This window comes from Lycium barbarum, chromosome 4 (genome assembly GCF_019175385.1).
Source record: "Lycium barbarum isolate Lr01 chromosome 4, ASM1917538v2, whole genome shotgun sequence".
NCBI classification, from domain to species: domain Eukaryota; kingdom Viridiplantae; phylum Streptophyta; class Magnoliopsida; order Solanales; family Solanaceae; genus Lycium; species Lycium barbarum.
Genome location: NC_083340.1, coordinates 13,895,613 through 13,918,098, shown reverse-complemented (window position 1 = coordinate 13,918,098; position 22,486 = coordinate 13,895,613). Strand labels below are relative to the sequence as shown.

Here is a 22,486-nt window from a genome sequence, read left to right as displayed (position 1 = left end):
TTTTAATTTTTTTTACATTAGCAATGGATTTACATGAAACTTTTAGTCAAAAATTACCTTATCCAACTCGGTGAAACTTAAGGACATGCTGTAACAGAAGCAGTAATTTTCTTGCTTAATTTATGTCTTTTGTATAATTCGATCTCCCTAAACAATCTTCTAATCCAGTCACTCTGCATTTAACTTATATACACTACCATTTAAAGGAAAAGGAAAACCTATGATATCATTGTAATTTAACCTTTACCAACAAGTTACCTACTTTATTTTCTACTCAATTCACTTATAATGGACAAGTTACCTACATTATTTTTTACTCACTTAACTTATTATGGACAGTTTACCTATAATTATTTTTCTAGGTGACCTTAAAAGTGAACTTTTCTAAAATTGGGTTAGGGGGTGTGGGGAAGGGGGGTGGGGGTTGTAGCTGTATTTCAATTCTTCTTATTCGTCAATAAGATAAGGAAGCACGTCGTAAAGAAGGAATTGAGATCTATTTGTAGATTTTATGAGATACTCATGTCCCGGGTGAAATCATAAATTGTTCAGCATCTCTCACAATAAACGTGAGATCAAGTACTAAATAATATTGGTAGCCATGTTTGATTACTCATCATGATTGTTCAAGCAATAATTATTTCTAACCTTAGCGGCTAACGAGAAGTCAAGTGAAGAAAAATAGAAAATACTCCACATTAGAAAAATTTCTAACCATCTAATAATTCCTAAAAGTTAAACTCTAACGATATGGCAGTAAATACTCAACCAAATGTCACCTAACATATACTACTAAGAGTCTAAGACCGTGGTGGCAAAGAAACCATGAAAATGGTTTTTTGTAAATCAGCCACGCCTTTCACCTCAGCTAGTACAAATCAACTACATACCCAAGTTACGAAAAAAAAAAAAACAAGCGGGGAAAACAGATAAGGGGAAAAAAAATGGAAATAAGCTCTCAAGTCGAGAAATCAAGAAACGCCTATACTCTGCCTGTTAGCATCGCGAATCAAACTGCCAACTCTGTTGCAGGGGAATGAGGAAGTCAAATTACCCTTGGCAATATCATTTCAACTAAAAAAGTGTTTTCACAGTGATTTTGGCCAGCCCATATTTGCATACATTGACATACCATGCATTGGTTGGCCAGCATTACCATAAGGTCCTTGTTCATGGTGGAAAGGACCATCGCCATTTTCATCAGACGAGTCATTTGAGGCATCATCACCTTGAGAAGGCGGGCTCTCGTCTGTGGCGGGAGCACCAAAATTCAACATATTGGATGGTGGTGGTGTCGAAGGTGGCGCCTTAGACTTGGGCTTTTTCCCTTCAGCAATGAAGCTACCCACGATTACCTGGTCGTGAACTTAAAACAGTTTAATGACACGTTCTGCATTCAAACAAGAGGGGAGGAGCCGTATAAAGCCAGAAAGAGTAGCGGACCTGCACAGGTGTGGCAGCCATAAGCATTCCTGCAACTCCACCACCCAATACTCTACCATCTGATCCAGCCAGTGACACACTTAGACCATTTGGTCCGCTGCTTCCATTACTTTCCGACCGCAAGAAGGAACCTGTTAATGAGATTATTTCGAATCGGCCCTGCATATAAAAGTAACAGCTTAAATATCATGAGATTACTTATCAAAGAAAAAAATACATGTATCATATGAGATTACTATTATAGATAAAATATATAATTATGTGCATTACAAGTGCATCAACCACCTAGCTCATCCATTGGCAACTCATAATCAGATTAGCAACACCATGTTCTAGAAAAGTTCACTGATAAATTAAGCTTCCATTTAAGCTCCACGGGATCATATGCACAAATGAACCAATGTAATGAAGCTCACATGTGATCAGCTGACTAATAACATGTTTGGTCACGTTTCTAGGAGTCAAAAAAAAAAAAAGAGAGAGGTTGCACGAAACATCAAGATGTTGACTCGAACCCATGACCTATAGGTCACATGGGGGCAACTGTAAGGCTCCCTTCAAGTTTCTATGAGACAAAAGTGAAGAATTTTTAAAAGAAAAAATGTGCTTGTTTTGGGAAATTAAGGCGCTTGGCCAAATTTATGAGAAGAAAAAATGCTTTTGAGTAGACGCATAAGTCTTTTTTTTTCGTGGAGAACAAATGGAAAAAAAAGTGGCTTCTCCTTGGAAGCAGAAGTAGAAGCTTTGTATATTTTTCAAGACAGGTACCATTACACAAATTTTGCATTTACCAATTTCAACTGAACGAACAAAAACTAACCTCATGCATAGTCGACTGCACATCTATGACCAAAATCTCATAAACATGCTTTCCCTCTATTTTGTGATTTTATTTTTACATGTAAATTAAATGAAATTCCGAGGGTCTATCAGAAATAGCCTATCTACCTCCCAAGGTAGGAGTAAGGTCTATGCGTACACTCTACCCTCCCCAGACCCCACTTGTGAGATTACACTAGGTATGTTGTTGTTGTTGTTGTTAATTAAATGAAACTGAAAAACTTAATCAAAGACTTGAGAGTTCCAGGGAATTCCCTCCAGGTTTGATATCAACACTAACCTCCCTTGTATTTCTCCATATTGTGCTAGTCTCCCATATTTAGCTTTTTTAGTAACTACTATTTTAAACTATTTATCACTAATGTTTTATATCTGACCAATTTTCCCTTCCTAATGTTACACTTTTGTGAGTAATATTACCCCTAAATCATAGAAACGGGGCATTTGAGTTTGAGCTGCAAACTTTTACATCTTTCATCAGTTATAGCATACCATTTACATGGTCTCAGAATCTCTAAAATTAATTCCATTGAAAATAAAAGGACATTTATCAGCTTATGGTAAAATATTCATCCATTTCCCTAATATTTAGTTGAAACCAAAAAATTGTACCTGCTGAAGATGTATGCTAGAGTTTATTATTTCAGCATTCCACCATGTTCATACAAACTCCTGCTTTCTTCGAGGTAAAGCAGTAAAGCATAACATTCCAGACCAGAGTTCATATAACACTTGTGTTTATTGTTTACTTAATTTTGTTGTTTTTGTCTTGTTCTTTCACTAGGCTGTGGTTGGTTTCACTTAGTTATTGATTATTTTTTTAATAATTCAAAATAGTGGCATACTCCCTCTGTCCCAATTTATGTGAAGGTGTGTGACTAAGCATGGAGTTTAAGAATAAAGGAAGACTTTAAAACTTGTGGTCTAAAATAAGTCATATATATTTGTGTGGCAATATATCATCTCACTAAGGGTAAAATAGGTATTTTAAAGTTAAATTGTTATTAAATATAGAAAAGTGTCATTTTTTTTTTTGGAACTGTCTAAAAAGAAGGATAGAGTGTCACATAAAATTGGGGCCAAGGGAGTTTAAGATGCTCGTGGGATTGACGTGATGGGGCAGGGAGAGAGCAAATTGGTCAGATTGTAATTATTTTACATTCATGATAAATGAGTTATAACAATTGCTCAAATAAATCAAACTAATGGAGGTAAGCGCAACCATAAGGAATGTTAGTTACGAAGCCAAATTTGGAGGGAGGCATCTCAAAATTAACCCTAAAAACTTACATACTCCTTGTGTCCCAATTTATGTGTCATACTTTCCTTTCTAGTATGTGCCAAAATGATGGCATACTTCCTTATTAGAGACAATTTAACTAACTTTCTATTTTACCCCTATGAGATAATTTATAGCCATACAAATGTCTATGGCTTGTTTTAGACAACAAATTCCAAAAATCTTTCTTAAATTTCGTGCCAGTCAAACGCGGGGGAAACTGCTACTACCTGGGAGAACTTTCCTTAAAACTCCATTTGATAAAAAAAAATACTTTTTAAATATGCAGATCTTAAAAGTTTGGCCTAGCAGGTTATAAAGCTTTGTCAAATCGCAAATTGAAGCAAGCCAAGTAGAACCACAAGTTAAAAGTTCGCATGTACAGAAGAACCAATCAACAGAAGCTCACTTGAGATCAGCTGCATTAAAGCTCATCCAAATAAAAAAATCTAAGCAGGACAAGTTCAAGCATTATGAATGTAATACTATCCATTGAAGATTTTCCAGTATTTCAACCTGTTTTAACCACACTCATTGCACAACACTGCACATGAAAAGCAAGGACTAGACTTCTAACATGAAATGGCACAAAAAGGAGGGATTGAATTAAAAAGCAGAAAAAGAGATGTCGCTTCTATTACCAAACAATTCTATAAGTTGAAATCTGCATTCAATTTTTTAACAATCATTTAAAAGAGGAATCAATTTTTTGTTTACGACAGCGGTGTCCAGGCTAAGCTCGCTCGCACCTCAATTATTCCAAGGGGCACCTGCTACCTTCCACCAAAACAGGTACCACATAACTCTGCTCACAAGGCTTAGGCAGATGTGAAGAAATCAGTAGCACCTAGTGTTTTTTTTTTTTTTGTTGGTCTCCACTGAGATTGGTTAAAAGGGGATTCAATTAAACAACCAACTTAGCAGGATTATAGGAAATAGTCCAAACTATGCTACGTCAAGATTCTTTTTTTCTCAAAGTTACTAAAGTCAAATGTAAGATGAAAGTATGTATATAAGACGTAAGAAGCATATTATTTATACTACTATCTCATTTAGGGATAACTATATGCATTGAGATAACAGTACAGAAATAATCTTAGGAAAGTGCATGCAAACCTCGTAACTCACAGTGCCACCCCCCATTGCTGGTTGGCGGAGGGTGACGTTACAGATGGCTCCATTTGCAGATAGAATACAAACTGTACGTGGACCTTGCTGGGCGAAAGCCATTATCTTTGAAGCTATGTCCTGAAGATGGGAAACAGATTCACATTATATTGCATAGTCAACTGAAAATTCACAGGACTCAGAATTTAATAGAAGTCAACTTTTAACAAAGACAGATAAAGCTAGAAAAACAACGTATTCGAACTGCATCAATGTTCTGCCAAGCTGTAACAAAAATTGATGCAAAAAGTGTGCTCCACCAGCAAGGCCCTTTAGTAGATACAAATCCAAGCACCATGGGCAACAAAAAGTAAAGATATGTATCTACCATGGTATACCTTGTCAAAAGATGTGTATAACCTACCCAATTTTTTTTCTTATTTTGCAGCATACAAACCATGGTGCAATTAATTTTTTATAAATCTTGATAGGCACGCGCAATATGTCTTATGAAAGCCACTCATTAAAAAGTTTGATAACCAATCAGTTGTCGTTTTAAACTGGTCACAGATAATGTCAATCTATGATATTGAAACTACACGCTGGAGACCCTAATTACATCCACAACAAAAACAAAATGTCCTTTACAAAATGAGATAAAATGCATATGTAAATTGATTAATTCCAAAAAAAACAAGTGGTACGGTTAAGCATAAAATAGTTCTTTATTTCCAAATTCATGCTTTCGACAAAAAGCTATTAAAACAATCAATTTAGTCGTCCCAGCCACTAGTGCAATTTTACACCTATCGCTTTCCTAAAACACCAGTGTTAAAAGCTAATCTTCCTATGTCCAGGATATTGCTCCTATATTGCTGACCTACTCAATTCCCAATCTAACTACTATGCACAACCCCATGGTCAGCAAATTGACGAGGGATAGTCTGGTGGCAAAGATCCTCCACCTCCAACCATATGGTTGGGGGTTCTAGTTACCAACGAGCAAAAATGTGAACGTCCCGCTTGCTCTTCAGGTTGGGGGTTTCGCCATGGAATTTACCATATCCCCAAAAGAAAAAAATGAACTCTTCATAGACATAGAACTTGCATGTTTGTGATTCATCATGACCTTAAATGTAAAAGGCAATATTTCAAGTAACTTCTTTTTCATCTGGTATGTGCGGTTGCTAGGAAAAAAACAGATTATCCTCTCATAAACCAATACTAAACTAGTTGCCATCGGTGAGAATGAAAACAAGCATTAGCAGAAAGCATAACTTTCACATAAAAGTTGTACAATATTGTTAGATTTCTACCAGCTGTGATAGAACAGCAATTACTATGCCTTAAAAGTAAGTAACTTTTCAACCCTCAGGGGTTGGCCTGGTGGTAATTGGCTTGAGCCTTGGGGTGCTCCCCTTCAAGGTCTCAAGTTCGAAACCCACTGGGTGCAAACAATTTCTGAGGGCCATCGGACTGGGGTAAAATCCTGAATTAACCGTGGTGCACTTGCGGGAAACTCCTTGCCGAGGGCCTGTGCACCCCCGGGATTAGTCGGGGCTCAAAGAGACCCGGACACCCGGTGCTTAATCAAAAAAAGAAAAGTAAGTAACTTTCAAGCCAAAAGGTACCTACCAATGCCTGACTCTCACACATCTTGTGATCGGCTATATGAATCATCACTGTCCATGTCGCTCCATTTAAACTAACAGTCCAATATTATATAAAATATCCCTAATTTCGATATACGACGTAATTTAACTATACACAAAGTTTAAGAAAGAACCTTCGGAAATTGTGATCTTAAATATTCCGTAACATTTTTGTAGCTACAAAAACTACTCAATGGTAAAATGGATTTTTTGTTTTAAACTGATAAATTAACGGTAAAATGGAAATTTAAAGTTAAATTGTTTCCAAACATTGAATTGTGCCATTACTTTTAGAACTAACTAATAAGAAAATAGTGTAACATAAAGTGAAACAGGGGACTAAAAATAAAAATAGAAAAAGCACTTCACCTGACCTTTTCCAAAAAAAAAAAAAAAAAAAAAAAACAACAACAACAACACCAGAAGCTCTTTATATTTCTACGACATATATAAATCTCTGACAGCACTACAAGACTCCTAAAGCACACTGGACCTAACGTAAAATATACGATCATGAATAAAGCTTAATCCAAACTAATTGGTCTCGGCTATATAGATCTATTTCTCCTTACATTAGATATAACAATACAAATATGTAAGTTAATTCATAATACCGGCAAGTTTTCTTATATTAACTTTCTACCGTTTTATTAGTAAACACTACCATATCCACTGATAACATCTCCTTCGCGGTTCTTATATTTTTGCTTAAAACAGCCATCTTAAAGAGAGCTTCTGTGTGTACTTGAGGCACATGTCTTAGAGTCATTGTGCCTACACTAAGTACCAACGGCCAAACAAACGAGGCAAGCGCTCAACTTTCTCTACACCTAGCTTCAGGGTTTAAGCACATTACAATGGGCCTCTAATGACATTGTGGGCTCCATGGCCAATCCTAATCTAAAAGGCCCAAGACATATCCCTCAAAGCCTTTGGATCAAGGATATCACTCAGGAGGAGATGAATATATGATTACCTTCCCTTCTTGAACCTGTGTGCAGCAAAATCCTTGATTTTCTTTTACAAAATATTCAATTCATAGCAACAGTTACATGAATACATACAATCCCTATGCTGTAACAAGCTTCGACAAGATGGTAGATCATTTGCATCTCAAAAAAATCATCACTTGTCAATCAATCAACCATTCACGTATCCGCCCAATAGACAAAAGGAAAATAAAGAAGACAGAAATGTGACTTCCCTTTCAGTAAATTCAGGGAGTTAGCTATTTCACCCTAAAACAGATACTTCTGTATCAAGAGTTCAATTGCTCTCCAAAGAAATTTGAAGTCAAAGTCTATAATGCAGAAGCACAATCTAAAATAACCAGTCCATAGACACTTTCTAGCACGTACAGTCGGTTAATGAGCATGTTTTTTTTTTAAAAAACAACATAACATTAATAGAGAAAGATAGTAAATTTTACCAAAAAGAAAAAATTTAGACCAAAAACAAATTATACCTCCCCAACATTGACTGTGATCACATGGGGTGTAAAGCCAACTCCAGCTGCACCTGTCAACCATCAAGAATCCCAAGAATCACTTACTGCAATCACTGAATAGTAGCAACAAAGTTCAAGAAACCCAAAAAAGACGGCCTTTTTACTCCAAACCAGTACAAGACTACAAGCAATACCAATGTATATATACCTAAAGCATCTAGCTGTCTCTTTCCAGAACCAGGAGGCCTTCCACGGGCCTTCTTCGACGGATTCTCCGAAGAAGCACCCTCCACATCACCACCACCACCACTACCGGAATCTGTATGAGGCACGATAGATGACGAAATCGGAGTAACGGGTGTAGGGGAGAGACCTAAAGCAATGTTACCATCAGGAGAATACTTTCTTGGTCGACCCCTTTTCTTCCTAGCTGGTTCAATGCTAAATCCAGTTGCCCTAGGTGATGATGCATCTGAGTAATCAAGATTCGGTTGATTTTGGGGTTGAGGTTGGGCTGGTGGTGGTGCAGTATTCACCATTGAATTAAATGGAAACCCAGAATTTTGTTGTTGCTGCTGATGCTGTAGTTGTTGCATCATGGTGGAATTGTTGTTGTTATGTGTTGGAACAACATTGTTGGGGACAACATAGGAGTTGGGTTGTTGTTGCTGGTGTTGTTGTTGCTGCTGCTGTTGTTGTTGATGTTGATGCTGTGGGTGTTGGTGTTGGTGTTGGTGGTGGTGTTGGGGACGTGGCATCATCATGGGGTGGACATGTGGCGGTGTATGTTGGTGGGGGTGGGGGTGGGGGTGGTGAGGTAAAGAATGAAGTTGGGGGTGTTGGGGTTGATGATGGTGTTGATTTTGGTGGTGACCCCCTTGGGATTCTTGAGAATCCATGGAAAAGAGATTTTCAAGAATTATTCTAAAAGGGGTTTTTCAAGAATGCTGTTGTGATTTTGTTCTTAAAACCCTACAAAAATTCTGTTCACTGAAGTGAGAGAGAGTTATAATAACTGGCTGGAAAGATGGTGAAAAGCGGAGAAAGAAGTTGGGTTGAACTAACGGGGAAGACGCACAACAAGAGTTTAGAATTTTTTAGGGTTTTAAGAAAAAAAATTATTTTGGACTTTTGGTGCAGCTGCAGATCTGCTTGCCTCACATCACTAGGCATCCTTTTGCCACATAGCACCCCGTTAATCACACTTCTGTATTCAACTCTACTTGTTTTTATTATATGTTAGCAACATCTTCATTTATTATTTTATTCTCTTAAAAAAAAACAATAATCATAGTCCATAGATATTTTAATTATTTAGGGATCGTTTGGTATGAGAGATAAGTTATATCATATAGATGGGATTGGGTGGATAACAAAGGAGTTATCCCACCAACCAAACATGGGATAATTTCAATCTCATGAGACTAATAACCCAATCCCATCCTATCCCTCCTACCAAACGACTTTAGCATCGTAATCCCGTCTAGCGTTACTTTAATATAGCTCTTCATGATGACTAAATTCAAAGCGAATGTATTTAGGCCCCATTTGTTTTCATTGAGATTAAGACGTCTGAATCTGAATGCACATCCGAATGATGTTGTCTTTAGATCTGAACACTGAATGATTAAGACGGTTTGATTTTCAATATCTTAATGTGCATAATGTATTTATTTAAACATTATAAATATAGAATTCAAATAAAAAAATAACCAAATAATATAAACTAAATACTCCCTTCGTCCCAATTTATGTGACATTCTTTCTCTTAAGCCGAGCCTTTCGAAAACAATCTCCCTACCTTCCAACGTAGGGGTAAGGTCCGCGTACACTTTACCCTCTCAAACTCCACATTGTGAGATTTCACTAAGTATTATGTTGTTGTTGTTGTTGTACCTTTAACGAAATGATTTCTAGCCATACAAATTTATAATTTGTTTTAGACCACAAGTTTCAAAAGTCTTTATTTATTTTTTAAACTATGTGCCAAGTCAAACACCTTGATATAAAATGGGTCGGAGGGAATATAAATTTAATAAACTAAAATTATGATTTGTTAAAATTAAACATTTACTATTCACTAGTGATGGTGGAGATGCTTTGCAGTGGTGGTGGTGGTGGTGATGGTTAATGCTAGTGAGTGTATTCAGGGTTGTGCAAAACCGAACTGTAACCAATAACCCAACTGAAAAATAGGTTTATTGGCTTATTGGTATCGGATTAACGGATTCAAATTTATAATTAACGGTTTAACAATGCGGGGTACGGATTACTCAATTTTCTTATCAGATAAACAGTCACCCCTTCAGAATAGTCAAATTTACATTTATAGCCTTATTTTACATATAAGTAGTTTAGAACTTAGAGAAAATTCCCCTCCATCAAACATCTTGTACAAATTCAGTCAGGCGCTAAAGCTAACACCAAAAAGTGACGCAATTGGGAAGAGGAGGAGGAAATTGTCCTGAGATTTCTTGATTTGGGATTTACAAATGTATGTGGATTTGAATTAACATTCGTACCTCTGTAGCAGGAAATTGTTATAAGATTTCCTGGTGTTAGAGGTCCGGTGGTGAATTCTCAAGTTGTGTCCTCTGTTTTGACCCTATTTGATTCAAATAAGTTGATTCAACGATGAGTTTTTTGGATTTTTTCTTTTTTGAATTGTTTTTGTTGATTAACCGATAACCGGTAGATAACTGTTAAATCCAAACCAAACCGGTAGTGACGGTGTTGGTGGTAGTAATTGAAGAATGTGCGGTGGTTGACGATGTTGGTGGTGGTAGTCGGCAGCAGTGCTAGTTATGATAGTAGAGTTGGTTGTTAGTAAGGATTGGTCACAGTGATAGTAGTGGCGGTGGTGGTTGTGATGGTAGAGGTGATTAATGGTTGATAATGGTGGTGATTGTGACGACAGAGATCGTTAGTGGTAGTGGGGTGGAAATGAGGTGGTGGTGGTGGGTGAGGTGGGGGTGGGGGTGGGGGTGGTTGGGCGTTGGTGGTAGGGGTAGGTGGGTGGGGGTGAAGGGATAGAGGGGGTGGGGTGGGGTTGGGGTTAGGGTGGGTGTGGAGCTGGTGGTTATGGACTGAGTGGTGGTAAATATTATCTATATAAAAATACCTCTTAGTGATATTAAAACTTTGTTCAAGATCTTAATGATTAAGACCTATTCAGACCAAATAAGTGATTAAATTTTAATGTAAACAAATGCATTTAATGGCTTAAGGTTTGAACAGTTCAGATTCAGACCTCCATTAAGTACAAACAAATGAGGTCTTAGTCTTACTTTTACTTAAAGATGAATCCCTGCTTTCTAAATTGATTTTTTTAGTTATATTTTTTGTTGACAAATCCGTTGTTCCTTCAATTAACATAATATCATCAGTAAATACCATTATGATTTTGCCTCTTTTTGTATTGTGCTGGTTAGCTCATTCTGTAAAGTCGCGATAACTTTCTTAATACAAGCTTAAGAGGTTAACTAATAACTTTGAAGTACATAGGGGTCCACACAAGAACAATGAGGTCATTGCAATACTTGGGCATGAATTTCACATGAGTTGGAAATCTCTATGCTATATGGTCAAAAGTATAAAATTGAGTTGAGTTTGAAAATGCAATACAGTGACGAAATTGTAGCTTCAACAGTTAGCACAGTTGAAACGTGACAATTACCAAAGGGAACAACAAAAGCTTTAGGAAGCTTCAGAGGCACAAAGTAATTATGGTCACGATTTCCCAATCGTGACCAAACTTGCACGTAACATAAGAGAAGAATAAAATGCGGGTTGAAACGTCCTGACATAGTTAAATTGCGTCATCTTACATCTGTTAGAAGAAGAAGGAGGACGATGAGGAGGCTTGAAGGTAAAAGGCTAATCATGTCATCCCTAAACGTGACAAAAAGGTTCCTCAATCATGGCCACGGTCAAAATCTAAGACCATCAATCAATGATCAATTGTGTCAAAGATTGATCCAAGTTATATATATACCCCTGATATGAAGGAGACATAAAAAAGTTACTCGTACAAATTTTGGGACATTAAAATCTAGAGAAATAAGGAAAAGACCCTCCCTCCATTAGCACTTGTTAATGTGAGTTTCTTTGGTAATTTATGGTGGGTTCCAACCCATTAATGTTAGCATTAACTCACTTTTCTATTGCAATCAATATTTTCTCAAAAATCACAAAAAACAACCAAGGGAAAGATTTCAAAGATTTCCATCACAGGGTAATACCTCAACTTATCTTTCATAATTATTTGATGAAATGGATCTAGGGAATATGATAAGGGTCATGATTTCACCAAGTTACTGAGTGAACTATAGAATTTTTGAAACCATACTATTTTTTAACTTGTGTAAAGAAGAAGATGAATTGTGATCCTGGGTATCAAATGTATGTTTTGAATTATTAAATGATGTCATTAAGCTATTACACCTCATGAATGAGATAGTTGAGAGTGAGTTAATATTTTGAAATGTGGGTTGGACTTAAAAAGTGGTGGTTAAGGGTAGACTGAAATGGATCTCGTTGAATGTTAATTTGGACAAATATTTGTTAGAGTTGAATACCGTCGTGTAGATTGTGCTTTCTTGATAACGTTGAATCACTATGGTTGTTGGGATATATATTATTAGTAGGCGTTTGGCCATAGATATCAAAAACAAATTCACTTTTTTTTGAATTTTTGAAGTTGGAGTTGGAGTTGTGTTTGACCATAGTTTTTGAAATTGTAGTTTTTAGTGAAATGTAGTTGTAAAAAAGTGAAAAAAGTGATTTTTTTTTAAAAAACAAGTTTTTTGAGTTTTTGGTATTCCGAAATACAACTTCAAGTTGTATTCGGAATATTTATGGCCAAACGTCCAAAAGTGAAAAAAGTGAAAAAAAAAATCGGAAAAAAGTGAATAATTTTTATGGCCAAACAACACCTTAATCATCTGTTTGGATATAATATTTATTATAGAATAATTATTTATTCAATTTTATGTAAAAAGTTAAATAGATCATGTACTAGTATGTGTGTCCTTTACTTATATATAGTAGATGATTTAGCGTATAGAGTTTAACTTATACACGGAAGATTAAATCATCGGTTCTTATAAGTATAAAGTTTTATGTTCACAATCTAAGATGGAAATTGGATAAAGCTATCGGTATGATTGTAGCACAAGATTAAATATAATTATCTTCATTATGTTCCGACTTCTTGTGCTAGTACATTTTATATGTAACACCCCGCATCTTGAAACTAAGTTTAAGCTCATATCATTAGAGTTCTAGTGGAACACTGAAGGTTTGAACGTTTTGCAAAAATGGTTGATAGGCCTATTTCGGGCAGCGATAACTCCTTGATCGGTTTGGAATTTGGGAAAGTACCCTCAATGAAGTTGTATTATGTAGATATAGCTTTCTAACGATATAAGGACCAAGCCAATCAGAGATCGGAGCAAGGAGATATGATCGTCTCAATATGACTAATAGTAAGGCACTTGAAGTCCTATAGAATCGGCTAAGTTTTTGATACGTCTGCCTTCCAGTCAAATTTCGTGAAAATCCGTTGGGAATTTGAGAAAGCTTCCTTGATGAAAGTTGTAGCCCTTTGAAATATCTTTCCAACGGTATATTATGGGGGTCAAACGGACATCTGTACAAAGATTTATGCCCATTTTAATGAAGCATGTTCGCTGGAAATTTCGCCTGTGTTGGTGGACGTTACGGGTCGTAACACGTGTTACGGGCCGTAACAGTGAGTCGTAACACACCAAAAATTTCCAGAACCTCACTGGAAATTTTCACCAAGGTACGGTACTATGTTACGGTCCGTACTTCGTGTTACGGGACCGTAACATGGGGTGTATTTTGGTCCGTAAGTACGTTTCGGGTCACCTGACTTCGAGAGGCCATAACCCTATCATAAATTGGGAAATTTGGGAAAAATCAAAGAACTAAAGTTGTAGATAATTGAAATACCTTTCCAACCATAGGTCGTGGGCCCACAGGTGACATCGGGATAGGGAGATATGGACGTTTTAAGACAGAAAGGTCCCAACCCGATTTCAAGTTGGGTCAAACCCATTTCCCCTTGGTATTTAAGGGAAATGTTAACCCTAGCAGCCACATTTCATCACATTTTCAGATTTTAGAGAGAGAGATAGAGAGAGGGGAGAGTTAGAGAGAGAAAGTAGAGAATCAACCAAGTTGAAGGCCCCGAATCCCGAGGCTCGTGAAGGATAAAGTGTAGTACAAGTTGTTGCCGTCATTCTAAGCTAAAAATAGAACTTGGGGATGTTGATTTCGTGGTGACTACTCATAAAAGGTAATGTTTCTACTCCCTAATCATTTATAGTTGTGAATTGATGAATTCTTGGGAGAATAATAATTGGGTTTGATGAAGAGAATTATATGAACTATGCTAGAGTTGTTGGATTGTTGACTTGGGATTGTTGTATTCATATGGGTGATGAAGAATGATGTTAATTACATCTAATTGAGATTGTAGAATTAGCTAGAAGTAATAGCATGGGGATTTGGTGAAGAAAACACCATTAATGAGGGTTGTGGAGCTTCATGCCCACCAAGTGTTTGATAAAATGCTTAGATGAACAAAGCATGGATATTGTTGCTAATATAGAATCCCTATGACCTGTATTGCTATAGATTAAAGTTGAAGGGATTGGAGGACATTGTGATACGCTCAAAAGCAGGAAGTTAAGGTATGTAGAACTTCCATCCATATGTGGGAACCTCTACGTTCTTCCCCATGATCCGTTTTGTAAAATCTATGAAGTTCAAATCCTAGGGCATTAAACCCAACATATTGGTAGCCCGTAATTATGTATGTATGTACATGCATTTTGTATCTATGTTCGTTATTGTATTCCTAATCTTCCATTACGGATATTAGGAAACCTAGCTTAATCCATGAATCATGAATTCTTCCTCATGTGTTCTCATTACGTTCATATGAAACTGCATGATTTTATTTTGCAAGTTACAAGCATGTTTTCAAGTCAATTACAAATATATGATTATGAACTATTGTATTACTCATAAATCAAGAACATGTTTACAAGATATTTCATGAAACCATGTTTACAAGTTATTTCGTGAAATCATGCTTACAAGACAAGTACAAGTTAATTCACGAAAGTCATGGGCTTCTTAGCCAACTATATTATGTTCATGTTTTGGGAGTTGCACGAATGACCGAGAAGGCTCAGATAGCCTGAAACTATGTAGCCACCATAGGACAAGGATCGCTCCGCCCAGTTAGGACAATACCTTAATTTTACACTGAATGGATCCATCAGGCATGTTACCACCTTATACCCTGGCAAGGTATAGGGGCTCTGCTGGTCCGGCGAGGTACCAGACTCCACATATCCACATGGTGATATCATGTGTCGGTTTATGAAATGGTCTCCCTACTTATCATGTTTTTACTTATGTTATATATATACGTATGTACACATGCTCATGTTCATGTCCAGGTTTTCAGTTTCAGTTCTTATCATGTTATTCCATGTCCCATGTTGTTTCTTTCGGTTACTTTACATACCTGTACATTCAATGTGCTGACGTCCCCTTTTATTGCCCGGGGGCCTGCATTTCACGATGCAGGTACGGATTTACAGGACGACGCTTCTGCTCATTAGGATTTGCACGTACCAGCTTATTGGTGAGCCCCATCTCATTCGGGGTTTAGACATTGTATTTCTTTATTTAGTTTGCATCTAAAGGTATGCTGGGGGCCTTGTCCCAGTAAGTATGTTTTCCAGTCAGACTCATGATAGAGGTTTCATAGACTAGACAAGTCAGTTATGTCATGTCAGACATTTGGAGTCGTATAGCCAATTTGGCTCACTCATGTTTAAACAAGTATTCTATTAAGTATTATGACTTAGCATGTTTTATAAAGGCTCATCATGCATTCACGTTATATTCCGCTTATGTTATGTATCATGATGATTCAGCAGGCCATGTGGTTCGCTCGGTCACATGCAGTCAGGCACCGAGTGCCGTGTTACGTCCAGGCCATGGTTCGGGGCGTGACATTATATGTATTGAACGGACCAAGTAGAGATAAGTATTTTTGTACTGAATATATAAAACAACCTCTCTAGCTCATTAAATGTACTTATACTTTTAATCTTGATATGATTATTATGATCAATGTGATTTGTTCATTATTTTGATTTATTAAAAGGTACGACTAAATTGCGGGTCTATGTATTCCTGGTAAATTGGATAATGGCAAAATACATTTGAGAAATAATAATTAGTTGATAGAATTCATGTCTCGACTTTGAGGTTGATGATACCCCTTTATGGATGCTTATAAGTTTTTATGTGAAAACCCTGCAGGTGGATTTTGTATCCGTCACATAAAATAAGTTAAGCGGAAGTATAAAGGATTTAATTAGTCAATGAATTAATTTTCCAGTAATTTAATTTAATTGATTGGTATCCGTAATCTTAACATGAGGAGTTAAATAGATTTAATGAAAGATTTCGAAATTGAACTGAGAGTGCAATTACGAATTTTTAGTGGAATAATTAGTAATTTATTAAGGTAAAATTAATTCAGATATTTCGAAATAATTTCATAATAGGAAGCCTCGTAATTAAATTTTGTGGTCCCTATTGTGCCTGAATAATAACGAATTAAATGGAATCCTATTTCTTAGTGGAAAAGAAAGACCTAGCAGGTTTGGAAAAAGGGTGTAAACCTAAAACCTGGAGTTATAAGATGGGTCTTATTCCATAAGGAGGTGACGACCATTACAAGTTTCTACACCTTTCCATAGAAATTCGCCCACATGAATTTCGCAAATTCTAGTATTATTCGGGTTACACAACAGAAGACTGTGAGCTTTTGCTCGTGCTTGAAGGCTAGATACGTGGTTGCATTTACGCTTCAAGAGATAAGTATCAATTTTTTGTTTGATTAAGATCTTGATTATGTGTTGTCTATATTACATGTAAGTTCGATCCTAAATATTTGCTTCCGTTGTTTATGCCTATATTCCATCAATAAGATTTGAAAAGTGAATCGAGGTATTATAAAATTTAATGTCTCCTAAGTTTTTTCTCCTAATTTCATATTGCGGAATGGTTTAAGAACTTAATTTCAAATGCCAATCCCACTAATATTTGTTTTAATGAAAATGTAAAGTGTTATGCTTTGAAAACTTAATTGTATTTGCACTCGTTAGATCTTTACGATTTGTTCCTCATTGACTAAATGCTATGACATAAATTGAGAAAACGTTTTACATTTGAGCTTTGATCAAATGATCTCGATGGCTATGACACCATGATTTGATAATAATAGATATTTTAAGGCTAAAAGACATGTAATCTATTTTAAATATTAAATGTTTTGAGAATTATTTAGGACAATGAAAATTGATATTCAATTGTTATACTCCATCCGTTTCAATTTATATGAACACATTTGACTGGACACGACATTTAAGAAAGAGGGAAGACTTTTGAAACTTGTGGTTCAAAATAAGCCTTGAAAATTTGTATGACTGTAAATCATTCATAAAGTGAATTTGTTTCCAAATTAGGAAAGAGGTCATTCATTTTGGCACGGACTAACAAGGAAATAGGTTCAAACAAATTGAAACAGAGGGAATATATGCTATCATGAAATTGCCCATGTCGATGTAGGGGAACATACTAAGGCAAAGTTGATATTTGGGTTAAAGTCCATCATTGAGATGGCAACTGATTACTACTAATCGCAGAAAAGTTAACTCGTGTTGTATAATATTATCGAAAACTGTCTGAACAAGTAACAAGTAAGATTATATACGACTCTTTGTTAAAGTATAAATTTTCATGTTTATGTTCGTGGTGAAACTCTACTATATGTTCGTGAAGAACTATTTACCCTTATTCTTTTGAGTTTTCGAGATTTGCCCCGATTAACTATTTTATTCCCCCTCGTAGAGATTCCATAGATATTAGTTGTTCTTTAATTTTTAATCCATAGTTAGTCATATTGCATGCATGAATGAAGTTATATTCACTTTTATTAACTTTCGTCTTTATAATAATAAAAAAATTGAATCAAAGGTGGAGTGCAGGCATGATTTTCATTATGGAAATGATTGCGCTTTACTTTTGCATACATAATGGTATGCCTGTCAACCGGTTCCAACCGGAACCGGACCGGGAACCGGTTAGGAAATCGGTCGGTTCCGGTTCCAAAACCGGAACCGCCTAACCGGTTCCGGTTTAACCGGTTCCGGTTTAACCGGTTCCGGTTAACCGGTTTTAAGGTCCAAACCGGAACCGGTCCGGTTTGGATTCGTTAAAATTTTTTATTTTTATTTTTTGTATTATATATATATATATTATAGTATTTATTTGTATATTGTAGGTATATTTACATATGTTATACAATTTTATAATTAAAGTTTAAATATTTACTGACTAACAGCCTAACAGCAAGTCAGCAATACAGAATAGTGCTTTTCGTACACATATATATGTATAACTTACATATACTTATATATATGTAACTTAATATATATATATATATACTATATGTACTTATATATATGTACTATATACTCTATATACTTATATATATATGTACTATATACTATATATAGGATAGCTTAATATATATATAGGTATAACTTAATATATATACTATATATACATATCTACTATATATACAATATATACTTAATATATATACTATATATATTTATATAATATATATACTTATATACTATATATACTTATATATGTGTATAACTTAATATATATAGTATATATACTATATATACTTACTTATATACTACTATATATACTATATATACTTACTTATATACTATATATACTATATATACTTATATATGTTTAAGTATACTATATAACTTAATATACTTATAAGTATATTCTTAGTATATTTTAGGTATATTCCTAACTTAATAAAAGTAAAAATATGAACACAAGTAAATAGAAGAAAGCTCAATGAGCCATATATTTTATTCATTCTTGGATAACATTTATTTGCAAGTTGTATTTTTTTTTAACTTGCAAATAATACATGAGTTATACAAAAATAGTAGAATAATAAAATCACCAATTTTGAACCATTTCGTTAATTTCCCCCACATCATATTCGGTCATGGAAATATCTTCAAAGTCTCCCATTTGGTCCGGTCCACTAGCTATCAAATCTTCAATTTCTTCCTCTTCGCCTTGCTCCGCTTCTGAGTTTTGGTTGCGTCGCTCCGATCTAATCCAATCTCGAATGCACACTAGTACTTGCAAGCTAAAGCCGGATAATGAATGTCTATGGTCTCCAATTTGCTGTCTTCCTTGGCTAAATGCGCTCTCCGAAGCCACGGTTGATACTTGAACCGTAAGGATATCTCGAGCCATTCTTGAAAGTATCGGATAGCTTGCCTTGTACTTCTTCCACCATGCTAAGACGTCCACCTCATCCAGTTGGCTGATATCCACATTTGGCTGCATCAAATAAAAGTTAAATTCATCAAAGTTTGCAGTAGAAGAAGAAGTAGGCTGTGAATGTAAAACTTTTAAACCCGACAAGCCCTTTTTGCTACTATGAGAAGTAGTAGGGCGTGGAGCAACTGGTGTAGCACGTTCTTCCAAACTAGAATAATGAGTAAAAACTTTTCTAAACTCATCATCAATAGCGAGATCGGCTTCAGCTAAAGATGGTTGAACTCCCTCTTCAATTTCTAAAAATGTATAAGTTTGACTAACCAAATTTTTAGTATAAGACACTTTTAAACAAGGATTTAAAAGGGAACCCAATATAAATAAAGTTGGGATGGGAAAAAAATACTTTTTAAATTTGATTATCATTTCAAAAATAGCCACTTGATAATCGGGTTTATATTTATACACTTGTAAAACTCTAGCTATTTCCGCTAAGTAGGCTAAAATTCCGGTTACCGTGGGATGGAATTGTCTAGAAAAAGCAAGAGTTGCATTATAAAAATTTTCTAAGAGTTCAATACATTCTTTAACATCTTCCCAATGCCTATAAGTTAACCAATCCTCACTATCAATATTATATTTGTTGTGAACTTGTTGTATGGGAATCCTATACTCATATGCTTGTTGTAGCATAATGTAAGTGTAGTTCCACCTAGTCTCAATTTCTACTTGAATTTTCCTAGGTCTAAGGTTATTTTCCACACAAGCATTCTTAAAATCTCTAATTCTTCCCCTATTAGCATTACAAAAAAGAAACGCAACAGCATTTCTAACTTTTTGAACAGAATCATCAAAATGCATAAGACCATCTTTAACAATTAAATTTAAAATGTGACAACTACATCTTACATGAAAAATATTTCTTAGAGGAGGGTTTATTTCTCTTTTTAAAAGACCAATTGCCTTTGTATTATTAGAAGCATTATCTAAAGCAATACAAAGTGTTTTTCTATAAATGTTAAAAAATCTCATTATAGTAGACATTGAATCGGCTAAAAATTTTCCATCCTGACGACCTTTTCCTTCGTCGTATAAAAAAGCTATAATTCTTTTTTGCATAACCCAGTTGTCATCAACCCAATGACATGTAATAGCAAAGAAATCTAAATGGTTAATACTAAGACCCAAATCAGCGGTAAGACAAACATTACAATTTAAAGAATTAAATACATGGCGCAAATAAAATCTATATTTTTTAAACAAATCTATAACATCGGCTCTACAAGTACTTCTAGGAATACCCTCAAATAACGGGTTATAACACGTTGAATGTAAGTAACAAACCCTAAACCCGAGGGAAAGGAAAATGGTAAACAATCATAAGCTACCATTTTAGCTATTTCTACGCGTTCTTTTTTCTTGTCATACTTAAAATTTCTACCGGTTCGTGGGTCTATCGTCATTTGAATCCCCCCCACATTTGAACCTGTTTGCTCTCCCCAAACATCCATATGTTTGGTTCTCATATGAGCATTTAGTGTACCCGTTCCACCATCCTTACCAGTTCCTTGCTTAAAACTAAATACTTGTCCACATAGGGTACATGTAACTGATTGATTTTCCCTATCCTTAGTCATAAATTTCCAAACTTTAGCTGTTGGCCTACGAGTTCTAGGCGGTTTGTCCTGTGTATGTGATTGTGCAGGACCTGTATCTCCTATGGGATTTTCGGGGGGTTGTGTTTCATCATCATCATCATCATCTAAGTCTTCATTAAAAGTGTCGGTAAAATGTTGTTGCATTGCCTCATGACCTAAAAGTGGATTATTTCCACCAACATCAATACCTAAATTAGGTGTTTCTTCCACAAAAGTTTCCTCATTAAGCGCACCCCTAACAGTACGACTACTACTACCGACACCACGTCTTAATCTCTTTGACATTATTAAATAGAAATAATTTAAATCACAATCAAATAAATCACAAGAAAATAAATTACAACAAATTAAATTGCTAGAATTAAATTGCGTAAATTAAATTTCAAAAAATAAATTGCTAGAATTAAATTGCGTAAATTAAATTTTGAAAAATAAATTGCTAGAATTAAATTGCAAAAATTAAAGACAGAGTTGGAACGAAGGTACCAAATTGCCGGATTAATTTCCAACAAAGCGAAGACGGCTAGAATTGCAAATCCACCAAAGCTACTTCGGATTGTTGCAATATCACCAACTCCACCAACAATATTATAATTGCAAAATTAATAATTGAAAGTTGAAACTATAATAAGACTTTGTGGCTAATTATTGCAAAGTAACTATAATTGAGAGATTGAGATTTGAGAGAAAGATGAAGAAGAGTGAATTGAAATGAAAATGAAGAAAGGTTTATATAGGGGTGGGGGAGGGGTTAAAGTGTTAAAAAAATAATAATTTGGGGGCCAAAAATTAAGAAAATGACCGTTTGGCAACGGCCATTTTTGCAAATGGACCGTTGCCAACGGTCCATTACCGAGGCGAGGCCCAACGGCTCTTTACTTTTTTTTTTTTTTTTTTTTTTTTTTTTTTAATTTTAACCGGTTTAACTGGTTCCGGTTAAAAAAAATTTGGAACCGGATCAGTTAACTAATATCCGGTTAACCGGTTATACCGGTTCCGGTTTAACCGGTCCGGTTACCGGTTAAAACCGGTTACACGGAACCGGTTGACACGTTTACATAATGGGAGCATAATTGCGGGAGTTGAGTTTGGTTCGTCGGATGCCGATCATGTGAATTTGGATCGCAACTCATTTATCATTCAGATAACAAGTAGGGCTCAATGTTGATCCTTTGTTATGGAAAGCTTCTTTGTATTTCCTATTATTCTCACACTACTGACAACTCCTTCATACATGCTTTTTATGGCATTTATATATTTAATTAAAATAAGTTTTTTTTTTAATTTTAAATATTATACTTTCACTGTCTTTTAAACTTTAATCACATTGTGCAGTCAAACTTTCTCATGTGTTAGGTACTTGCCGAAAAGAAAAAGAAATTGTTTGGTGAAAAGCATTTCATTTTTTTCCACGGGTCAGCACTTGTAAAGTCAGGGCCAATTTACACGATTGTCCTTCAAAGCCGCTGATCTTTAATTTTTAGCCCTCAAATTGCTAGTCTTTAATTTTTTTACCATTTGCTTAAAAAGATGGTCGAAAATATCTCAAGGTTTTGACTTTAAATCTCCGCCCAATTAAATTTTTTTTTCGCAAGGCACAAATTCATATGAAATTATGCCA

The 22,486-nt window shown here is 35.4% G+C and overlaps 1 protein-coding gene across 1 annotated transcript; it reads right to left on the bottom strand.

The window, feature by feature from the left end:
• Nucleotides 1-575: 575 nt before the first annotated feature.
• LOC132635280 (AT-hook motif nuclear-localized protein 13-like) lies at nucleotides 576-8,973 on the bottom strand. Its single transcript, XM_060351608.1, has 5 exons — nucleotides 7,977-8,973; nucleotides 7,787-7,839; nucleotides 4,679-4,810; nucleotides 1,444-1,602; nucleotides 576-1,355 (listed from the first exon to the last, which is right to left on the bottom strand). Exons 1-5 carry the CDS (start codon nucleotides 8,665-8,667, stop codon nucleotides 1,089-1,091), a joined length of 1,302 nt encoding a protein of 433 aa, XP_060207591.1. The 5' UTR covers nucleotides 8,668-8,973; the 3' UTR covers nucleotides 576-1,088.
• Between the last annotated feature and the right edge of the window lie 13,513 nt (nucleotides 8,974-22,486).